Below are 12,269 nucleotides of genomic sequence, written 5' to 3' on the forward strand. Positions count from 1 at the left end.
CAATTGAAGAAGATATGGAAACGATATGGATATCTTAGAGGAGTTTGAGTTATTTGGTGACCTGCAAAATATGCTACCAAGAATTAGGAAAATTAACAAAACACGGTTCAATCCATTTGAATTAAGCAACAAGGACTTTTACTAATAATATCGTTTGGAAAAGATAGTCACATTTATTTTATATTGTTATTATTTTATACATCCAATTTGGGAATGACAGCACAAAATAACAAGTTTTAAAATAATATCACAGTACTTTTTTGCTTTAACCTGTCATTTTAAGTATAATTGTAGAAGAATACAACCTTAACATGGGATTTTATTAACCGCAGCTAGAAAATTTACTGTGAATAAGAGCTGTGTTTATTTAACCAACAAGCCTTAAACTATAGATCAGATAATCACGACTTTAGTAATTCTCTATAAATACGCCCCTATATATTTTAAATACAAACAAAATTACAATTTTTCAAAAATTTTTAATGTGTCAACAAATTTGGACTATGGAAACATTAATAAAAATACCTTCGTCATTTTAATTGGAATTATAATATTACTTTTAATTTCAAATAAATAGAAATTTTTTGTTATAATTCAGACACAACTTTCTTTAGAGTTTGCTTTAGTACAAACATACATTGTTCATTAAATTGCTATATCATTTAACTTTAATACAGTACAATTTTATATTTTGTTATTACAAAAAAAAATAGTGCACCAACAATCAGAAACATAGCATTTTGATACAATAACTTGAAGGTAAGTTTGTTTGAAAGGAAGCTCTGAAAAAATTTGTGACATCACAAAAATAGTGTCAGCAAAAACTTTTTTGACGTGTTAAATATATGAAGGAATGAGTTGGTAGGATTCCAAATTTAATGCTATACTTTGTCTTTGGGAAGAACAAAATCAATTTATTTTTTGGACAAACTAACTAAGTGGCATGAATTTAAGTATGGATTTTCATTCTAAGCGATGTGTTACTTTGTAAGTTCTTGTTAAAGAGTGATAGCATTAAGACACATTATCGTTTTAAAGGCATACAAATATATGGAACATGTTAATTCGTGCGATAGGTAAAAGGTTATTTTCTTAAAGCTTTTCATAATCATATAGTTCATCATATGAGACTCTGAGTGACACATATTTTGATTGTGCAAAGTATTTAAAATTAATAAACTTATGTGAGTAACTTTTAATTTAAGTTAATTAATTGAACCGAATTGATTATAAAACTTCATTAAAAATAATTACATAAGAAAAGTTGTACTTTTAAAAACCATACATTTTTTTAAGGAGTTTCAAGCTTACTTTACAATTTTATGTATGCTAACATTTTGCGCTTTTTAGTAGTTCCTATTATAAAAATCTCATCCTATCACTTCGATGGCCAATAACTTTTTGGTATTGTTTTATTATAAAATACTTCAACTTTAGAAATTTGAATTTGACTTTTTCCGTCGAGCGTGTATAAAACGATTCGTCGTTGCTCTTCAGTCAAACTCTTTTTTATCTTTCATAAATATTGTTAACTATTAGCGGTGATTTTTTTGGTATTCCATACATAGTACAGTGAAAAATTGCCTAAAAAACGATCCCTGTAATCCGGTTTTTATACTTGAAAGTTGATACAATTAAATATTTGCCGGAATAATTTATCGAAAAATTAAAAAAAAAAAAATAGCTAAATTCTGACGAGGAGTGAAATCGTGTAAGCCGATTTTTGATAGTTGACTATAAAAATCAAGAAAATACTTCTGTTATAGTCGATTTCAAAGTTGTAACCAAACAATTTGACATAAAATAGAAACTTCAAGAATGGGGTTTGTTCGCAGACTACTACATTGACATTTGGTGTTTAAAGCGAGCTCTAAACACGCCTAAATTCTCTTTATATACCTGAATCGAGTTTAAATGAGCTTGATTCGTCTCGATTGCGGTCGGGGATCGGAGTCAAGTCAAAATTTGTAAAAAAAAAACCTATGTGGAGGAGTTGGTTTACAGATAATGCATTATGGTCTGTTTATTTGTCTATATGTTTACAAAAAATATAGTTTTGTTTAATCAAATTAAAAAAAAAAATTGCACATATTTTTATATAGTGCTGAAATATTCAGTTCTTCATTGTTTAACACAAATTAAACTATCTCACTTGCACTTCATAAGAAACATCGAAACACCATTTGCATTTTAGAAAGTTCTGTTTAATTTAATCATTTTTAAATCTTCTTGTGCGGTGGAAGCACCAAAAAGATTTATTTTATTTAAACTGAGATAAACTTTTGGTGGAAACATAGCAAAACTTAATTAGCTTTTCTATGTTTCTACTGCAAAATAAGTCCAGTTAGTCCATTTTCATTGACAAAACTAAATATTATCAACAGTAACAGATTGATTTTATACCTTAATAGAAAACACATGATTCCATATGCACAACTACTCAATGAACACAGCCATTTCAATCGTACGAACAATTGAGAACGAAATCACATAAGATCCATTCGAGAATCGTTTAAATGTCAAAAACCCATCTGTATTAAGATTCTCGTACTTTAACTTTTATCGGTAGTATTTATACTGCGGTTATTGTTTTTGTGATTCCTGTAAAATCGTATATAAGGTTTTAGTTCCTTACCATACCGCTTTCGACATTACATTACATTGCCTTCCATACTACTTAGCACCTTGAGCAACTAAGACTACATACATTATGTAAGGCGGTACAACACAGGACATCAATACAGGACAGGACAGAATAAGAAAGAAAGAATGAAACACACGACAACAGCACTTACAGATTTCGAGATGTTCCTTAATCTTCTAATGGGTTCTAATGAGTTGAAACTTAAAAAATAAGGTTTCAAGCAGATTCTCGTCATATTCTTTCAGGCTTTAAGACCAACAATATTTTTTTTTTACTGTCTTCTTTAAATATATTTCTCCAGAAAAGTATCCCCACGGAACTGATATTTTTGGTTTAAAATTTTCTCAGGAACTAATAAATCGATTAAAATAATATTTTTCGGAACAAGCGGAACATAAGATGTTGTCCAAATAATTTTTTTATGATCTACATTTTTCTTATACATTTTTTGGAAAAACATATTTAGTTTTTTTTTATAAAAAACTGTTTTAAAAATGTATATAAAAACGTTTTTTAAATAAAATTAAAATATATATAAAACGTTTATATCACTAAACAACTGATTATCCAAAATATTTCTAAAATACAATTTAAAACTTTTATATACAAAAAATGAATAAAAGAAAACGATTTTCAAAAAAATTAATAAATTAATTTTTTTTTGTGAAATTAAATGACTTATAAATTTTTGAAGATAAGCTTGTTTTCCTGGCATATTTTTAAATCTTAGAAAATAAGTACTTATAACTCTTTGCATGCACGAGCAAGTATGAGCTAATGAGTCGCCCAAGTATTATCTTCTGTTTTATGGGTTTTGGGAATACCCAAAATGAGACCAAATTTATTTTATTTTGTAATTATTTATTTAATAAAAAACCTATATATATTAAGACGTATTGTCTTATAATTTAGGTTAAGGCTACAATTTAAAAATATACGAGTTAAACTAGTTTATCTGGGAATGTCTATAGTTATGGAGTTTAATCTAAGGATCACACTGAAAAACTAGATATTACCAACAAGGGCGGATCCAAACTTTTTTAATAAGTGGAGACCCACACACAATTAACATAAATATGAGTTTCGGAGCAACGCTTTAAAATATTCTTTATTGTTCTCTAAAGGAGGCTGACAAAATTTAAATAACATAATGTGTATCTTAACCATACATTTACATATCTCGAGAGCTAAAGTGAAAACTTTAGTTGTTAGATTATGTTCGTTGTCCAGCCAGATTTGGTCGAAATATTTAATTTGGACGAAAGCCTTATAAGATTCGAACAGTTTTATAAATACACCATATTTCACAGCTGAAATACAATCGTTTTGAGGGTTTTTGGTGCATTTCACGCAGAAATGTTAGAATAGTGTTGGATCGGAGCTTTTTTAATAAGTAATATATTCTTTGTCTGAACCAATGAAAATATTTTAAAGAAGTCAATATAACTGATACATTTTAGAGAAAAATTTATCGTTCTTGAATTTAAGGAAATAGGTGCATTCAAATAAATAATTTCTTTTAAAATTAAATAAAAGTAAACAAATAAGTTAAATAATAAACAAGTAAAGCACTTAAAAATTTCGTGCTTAAATCTCAGTTCTAGAGCGTACACAATTCAAAAAGTAGATTTTTTAAATTTTTTTAAGATCTTAAAAGTTCTTTGTGTAAATCAATTTTTCAACGTTTTTTTCTAGAGAACTTATAAAATCAATGAAAATAATTTAAAGAATCACTAAAGTTTTTCCACATTCTCAATTGTGTGAAACAAAAACGATTTAAGTTGTTTTTGACAGCACAACGCTTTTTGGTGAATGTCATTTAATTCCTAACTAATCTTTAGATAAAGTCTTTACTCCTTAAACTTAATCATATAAGCTTTATTGCTCATATGAGATCCTCCAGTCCGTATTGTCTATTGGTCAAAAGTTGATGAAATTGGAATAGGGGTGGAATTCCGAATAATATTTTAATGTTTAATAATATAAAAGGGGTCATCTATTAACGCAATACTATAAGTTTTGAATTCAATGAAATCGCTACGAAAATTATAAGGGGGGGGGGGCGGTGATTCATAGGTTATGAAACACCTATGATTCCCTGGATTCGCTATTGATTACCAATATATTAAGTATTCGGTTATCAAATTAATGAGAGGTTAAAATACATATTTGTAAAAATAAATTTAGTATGCTTTTTATTTGAAAATTTCAGGGGGAAGTATTATTTTAATTCCTAAAATATGTATCGAAGTGGTTTGCAATAAACATGAGAACCAAGATCGTAAAGTGGATTATTCCTGGCAAAATTTTGACCATACATTTTAAACTTTATCTGCAATAAAATTCAAATCAATTTTAAGATTCAGGTCCAAATAGAAAGAAATTGAACCAGATATTTTTAGGAGACGCACTCCTGTATGATTTTAAATCTCAAAATGGATTATGATCTAGAGTCAAACAACCCATCATCCATCGCAAGTGCACTTAATCCATCAATTCATTGTTTATAAAGGTCAAAGTTTCAAGTTTCAACTTGAATTAATTCAGTTGATTATTGTTTCGATAATTAGGAATTTTTCAGAGTGTTGTGCATATTATCATAAGAGAACGAATTTTAATATTTAACTTGGAAAATGGATATGTATTCCTAGCAAATGATCATTTCGTTAATTTAGATATTGACGATTGAAAGGGAAAAAGGGAAAAACCTTTATAACTTCTCATAGGAAGTTTTTGTAATCGGTCCGATCTGTCGAAATTCTGACATTTCTTGCCGTTTCAAGGTCCCTAGAATTTAAATTCAATTTTTTTAGAGATGTGTCTGTTCATGTGTACATATGTTTTTTCGTACATAAACAAAAATACTTGTCACTTTGAAGATTTTACGAACAAAAAATATTTTTATCTCCAGAATAATTTTATGAAAAGGAGAATAAAGTTTTTGACATCTGTTCAAATTTTGAAAAAAATCGAATCGACACGTTTTCTTACAAAAAAAAAGAGGCTGGGATGCGCCCCACACTGATAACTTCCCATCCCGTCTGTCGATTTGTCTTGCTTATAAGTTTGTCTATATGTACCCGTATAAATTTTTACCAAATTTTCGTACTATTTTATGTAGATTTAATTTTTTATGAAAAAACGGACTGTTGGATTTTTATATAAAAAATAACTGAATATCGAAAACAATATATCTGTGAAATAAAATAAGTTTGAAGCCAATATTTCAAAGTTTTGAAATGCTATTTGAGTCGAAAATCAATTTTTACCAACTATTATACGTTTTTTTTTTAGGTTTTTATTTTTTGTAAAAAAAACTCTCGATTCGATTTTTCTCTAAATTTGTCCTAATGTTGAAAACAATATTTCTTATAAGTAAAAATTAGTCAGAAGCTTTTATATAATATTATTGAAAAGATATTTGAGTCGAAAATCATTTTTTACCAACTTTCGTTATTTTTTTACGGTTTTCAATTTTTTGTAAAAAAAAACTGTCTATTCGATTTTTTTCAAAATGTTACTGAATGTTGAAAACAATAGTTTTTGAAAGATAAAAGTAAATTAAAGTCAATATCTAAAAGTTTTAAAAAGATATTTGAGTCGAAAATCAATTTTTACCAATTTTTATTAATTTTTTTTGTAGGTTTTTATTTTTTGTAAAAAAAAAACTGTCAGTTCGATTTTTCTCAAGATTTTTCGTAATATTAAAAATAATATTTCATATAAGTTAAAATAAGTTTAAAGCCTAAATTTCAAGTTTTTGAAAAGATATTTGACCCGATGTTCAATTTTTACTAACTTTGAGTAATGTTTTTTTTTAGATTTTTATTTTTTATAAAAAAAACTGCCTATTAGATTTTTTTAAAAATTTTGTACGATGTCAAAAACATTATTCTTCGTTGCACAAAATTGTTTTGGAGATGAAATCATATTTTAGTCGTAAAATTTTGGAGGTGAACATTTTTTTTTAGTTTTTTTGATTTATAAAAAAACCTTTACATGGATTTATTTCAAAAAATATACTTGTTTGATATCACGTTACAATATATTATATAAAATTTAATTCAAGTCTCTACCGTGTTTGGTCCTTAAGAAAATTTACGGTTAACCAAAATTTTCACCTTTTTTTCATACTGCTATGGTAAAAAAACCACCCACGTAATTTTCTTGAGAGCCCTTTCTGCATCTTTCTGCCTTATTATCTGTATAACAAAATTTATTTGAAGTCGATATCTCTTCTGGTTCTTGAGCTATGGAGGACCAAAAAAACGTCGCGAACGTACAAACGTACGTACACACGCACGCTCAGACATCTTTCTAAAAATCTTTTATTTCGACTCTAGGACCTTGAAACGTCGAGAAATGTCAAAATTTTCAATTTGACAAATCGGACCCATTACAATAACTTCCTATGGGAAGTTAATTAAAAGACACAAATTAATTTCATTTTAAAGAAAATTTAGTTTTCGACATTGTTTAAAATCCAAAATTCAGGTTTTTCATGAAAATTAAAATCTACAAAGTCCGACAACAAGTGCAAGTCGATAATCCCTAGTTCTGAACGGACTGTTGTGCCACTTAACTTATTTTAAAACTCTCCAGAATCTTTACACAAAAAAGGTATTTACTTAAGCCAAAAAAAATCTGAACCTTAGAAAACAGTTAGTTGACAAATAGGTAAACGATATTTAAAACTGCTAAACAAAATATGCAAAATTAGAAAAAGTTGATATTTAATTCGCGATATCTCGTGAATAAATACAGGAATTGTCTTCAAAATTATTTCTTTCTGTGCTTAATTTTGTTGTTAATTCAATCGCATCTAGCCTCTTTTTAACAATTTAAAATTGAAAAATGAAAAACAACAATCTAAAGCTTATAGTTTTATTTTTCCAAAATGAGTTAAAGACTATGGATTCAACTTGTCGACGTATAACATCTTTAACAACTTTGTCTTTATCATTAACAGGACCTGAACATTGGTTCGTCTTTATTTCTTCTCTACGCCACTGGTTTTAATCTTCTATTCTACACCTTCCACTGAGGAAATTGTTCAGGATTACATTTTTATTCCATGGTTTATAACACTACTTAACGCAAATTGCCAATACCACCACCTGTGGAATTGTCTTATTTCTATAACCTCTCACGAGTACCCCCAGACAAGCACCAGCCCTTGACATAAATATATTTTTACATTTGCTCTCGATGAAAATGTCAGAAGTTCATAGTTCGATATCGAATAAAAAGCGAATAAATCAACCCTGTCATGAATTTCTTATAAATTTACAAATGAATTCTCAAATGAGTTTTACACACTTCAATATTAAAATTCTACTTCTATAGGGTTTGACTTCTAGTATAAGATATGAAAACAAATAACTTACCGCACATTGAGGCAAATCACCCTCCGGTCGCTTCACCTTCCATCCCAATAACGGTGGTATACATATCAATCCCGACATTATCCACACAAATGCAATCATGAGTGCGGCCCTCGCCGGAGTCCTCGACTTCAAATACTCAACCGCCTTCGTAATACTCCAATACCGATCTAACGAAATCAAACACAAATTCATTATCGACGCCGTACACAAAAGGACATCCATTGCCGAATGAATATCACACCACCAACTACCAAATATCCAATAACCCATCAATTCGTTAGCCAAAGAAAACGGCATTATAATCAACCCCAAAAAGAAATCCGCCACCGCCAATGAGGCTATAAACCAATTCTGGATGTTCTTCAACGATTTTTCCGTTGCAATCGCTATTATCACCAACATATTTCCCACCACAATAATAATCATTAGTATCGTAACGATTATCGACGCGATAATAATGTGCGTCAACGTATAGCCACTTGGATAGGTATCATTATATTGTATCGTGGTCGTTACATTACCGTTAGGCGTATTGTTGTTCGTGAAGAAATAATTACTGTTCGTATTGAAGTTGTTGTTGATAAATAGCAGGGTATCGTTGAAGGATAATGTCGTTGTGCCATAAATGGCTGACGACACTGAGGCAGCTGGATCGGTATTTAGTGATCCCGATCCAGATTGACTCGAACCGAATGTTGTTGAGATTGTTGAGGCGGCAGCGGCAGCGGTAACAGCGGCATAGGCGTAAGTTGATTGATTGATATTGATTTGATAGTCCGTTGGACTTGGACTTGACGATGAGAAAATGGCCAAAAAGTCATCGGTACTGATGTTGCCAGTGTTTATGTTGCTGTTGATGTTTGCCGATGCAAATTGTTGCATGTAATCCATTGTTGAATTTTTATTCTAATTGTGATTTGAGTTGAAATTATGAGTGAGTATAATTTTTTTATTAATTTTTCACGGTGGACGTTTTAATTGATTTTTATTAATTTATATGAAAACTATAGATATTTATTCTACATATATCTTTGTCTATACACAGTGTCAGAGATACTAGGTGGGAGGGAGCGTTCAACAATATTATTGCTTATCTTTTGGTTAACTTATTTTTATATTAGTTTTATTATTATCGGATTTGAACTCTACTTAAAGAATATAATTTATAATTACTTCCTCCCCTTAATATTTGTTATCTTTCTCCCAGCAGTAATGTAGTTAAAACTTTCCTTAGATAGATATTTTTTAATTAACTCTGATTGGTCCCGACGAATTCGGTTTTTTCGAAAAAGAAATTTAAAAATAAAAACAATTTAATCTAAAAAACAATCTTTTTTTTATTATTATTAAACATTGAGATTCTTTTATTTTTGTATAAAGCGAAATTGGATATTAATCTTATTTTTTAAATTTTTATTTTATTGCTTAGAATCTAATTTTTGATTAAATATTTTGATTTTTCTTTAATTAATTATCCGTATAATTAGGTGTATTAGTTTTGTTTATATGTATATATTTATTATATTTTAGTTGTTGCTATTTTTAGTTTTGAAATTATTACCCGTGTCTATCCGACTTTTCGATTGCTGTTTTGAAAACCACTTTTTTTAGGAAAAAAATATGGCTTTAAATAGCTTTTATGTACATGTTTTTTTAAGGTTTTTCTTTTATTATAATTTGCTTTTATTTACAATAAATTTATACTAATGTGTTTACAATTTTTAAATATCTAATTGTGGTGGATTGATTGAAGATGATGATGCTGAAGATGATGATGCGGGCTGAGGTTGTCGTCGGTGTGCAGCATTACGAACAATTTTACAACGACAAATACAATTACAATTGTGTACGACACGATGACAACGAAGTACAGCGATAAATTGGAAGATTAATTCAATTTGGCACATAATTTTACAATTATTTCAAGAAATTCTTGTTTTGGTTCTTTAAATATTTTTACATCTCAATTTCAAAAAAAAAGAAGAAGAATGAACCGTGAAATGTGTAGCGAGCAATAAATTTACGTGATGATGAATTAAATTATTCTGTTTATTCATGTAATTTCTTTAGTTAATTCAATGCAGCAATCACATAGGGCATCAGAGTTGGCATTGTCTGTTGGGCGCCACTTACAGTGGCCCATCGTACTTTCTTGGAATACAAATTTAATGTTTGTTAAGATTTTAATCGAACTTGAAATGAAATTATTTATGGAGATATTATTGTTGCTGTGTCCTGATGTCACAACATACACGCACTTTTGGAAAAACTCCAAAGGATTTTTATCTTTTTATTGTAAGATTAGATTTTTTTCAATTTATTCCTTCGAAATAAGCTTTTATTTTCATAATTTTTCTTCTGAAATGTCGAAAGCAAAAATAAAGAAAGGAAAACAATTTTCCTAACTCGAGGATGTTGTTGTTACTGCAACACACGCACAATTCTAAATGGAGCACTGAGCACTTCTCTTAGATACTTTTATATCTAAATATTACACTTGGAAAGGAAAATTTTTTTCACATTTATCAATTTTTTTATATTCTCAAGAACTCGCGCGGAACACGAAAGTATAGAAGAACAAGAAATAGAAGACACGAATCTATAAATTAAATTGTAGAAGGCAAAAATTGCAAAGGATTCAATCATCAAGGAACAATATTCAACAACTTTTTGGTTTTGTTTTTTTTTTTCTGTATTCTTCAAATTGATATCAATTTAATTTTTCTTTTTGTATTACAATTAAGAATAGATATATTATAGAATAGTTTGAATTTTCATAAGCAACAACAATAACCACGACGTCGTCGGTCGTCCGTATGGAAAGACATTCGAACCGGGCGAATATTACATCTTAACTGAATCCATAGGATTGGAAAATGAAAATCATGCCCCAAAAGATATAGATACTTGATGTTTTGTTGAGTATCCATGTGTTGATCCACAGAGAATTTTCTTGGTTTTCCTTTTTTAATTTGTGTTGTTGTTGTTGGTACGTACTAGGTATTACTTGGTTCGTCGTCGTCGTTCCGTATTTTGTGTACACACGGATTTTCCATAAGGTTTTCCACTTGTTTTACTATATTGCTTTGCTTTGCCAGCCAGCCAGCGAGCTATGGTTGCAGCAGTTGCGATTGGTTTTTCGCTCTTTTTGTTTTCATTCGGAAAATGCGTTCCACAGATGGGCGAAAAAGCTTATTGGAAGAGCTTTTCGAGTGTTCTCTGTTGGAAAATTCAGGTTCTCTTAAGGTTTTATAAAACTTTGTACATAAAAAAAGGGATGAGTATAAAAGAAAATTCAGGAAAAAAGAGAAAGTGCTGATGGCCTATTGCCCTAGAACTAGCACTACCTGCCACCACCTGCCTGCCATAATGTGGCATCCATTATATGATGGCAGAACAAATATTGAATTGTTTGGTATAGGCGCATGAGTGTTTGTTTTGTTTACAAAATTTTTATAGAGAAAAATAATGTTAATTTTTGTTTTGCGTATGATGAAAGAAGTGGTGTAGTGTGTAGGTCAGTTCCTTTTGACGTAGGTAGGATGTAAGTGTATTGGGAAAGGAACTTAAGAGTGGATTCTGTTGAGTTGTTACCAGGATAAATTAAAATAAAATAAGTTAAAAGCGAAATAAAATAAAATAAAACTAAACTATGTTTTTAAAAATAAAATGCGGCGCATGCTGAAAACTTTCGATTGATGAATTTAAAAATAATAACTTTTTTCACTACGTCAAATTGTAATTTAAGGAACTTTGAAAAGCATATGCAATAAATGATTGTAGTTTAAGCTGTTTAAAGCTAAGATTTAATTTGTTTCTAAAAACAAACTGCCATTAGTTGTTTAACTAAAAGTCAACAATAAAGGAATGTTCTTTATGTTTGAAGGCAATGTCTTTATTGTTTTTTCTCAAGATATTCGAGTCGAAAATAAATTTGTATCAATTTTTGTATGTAGGAAAAGTGTCGATCGGATATGAAGCAATTTTGAGTAGTTTTCTATTGTTTTGTCAGAAAAAGAATCTTTTAGAATTTTTTTTTTAATTTTATCAAATATGAACGACCAATATTTTCCATAAAAGAAATGGAATTAGAAGTCAATACTTTTCTTTTTCATTTTGTTTTCAATTTTTACCAATTCTCAGAAGTATTTTTGTAGGGTTTTATTTCTTTGTAATAAATTTTCAAAACAAATTTCTAAAAATATACCAGATATCGAGAACTTCAATCTTCAATACAA

General features: G+C 29.1%; 1 protein-coding gene across 1 annotated transcript in view; it reads right to left on the reverse strand.

Annotated features, from left to right (window-relative positions):
* The window catches only part of LOC129942468 (alpha-2A adrenergic receptor-like), a 20,860-nt gene extending 10,133 nt beyond the window's left edge, over positions 1-10,727 (reverse strand). The window contains exon 1 of the mRNA XM_056051408.1: positions 8,032-10,727. Coding sequence (XP_055907383.1) covers positions 8,032-8,922 — 891 coding nt within the window. The 5' untranslated portion in view covers positions 8,923-10,727. The remainder of the gene's footprint in view (positions 1-8,031) is intronic.
* Between the last annotated feature and the right edge of the window lie 1,542 nt (positions 10,728-12,269).

This window comes from Eupeodes corollae, chromosome 1 (genome assembly GCF_945859685.1).
Source record: "Eupeodes corollae chromosome 1, idEupCoro1.1, whole genome shotgun sequence".
Taxonomy (NCBI): domain Eukaryota; kingdom Metazoa; phylum Arthropoda; class Insecta; order Diptera; family Syrphidae; genus Eupeodes; species Eupeodes corollae.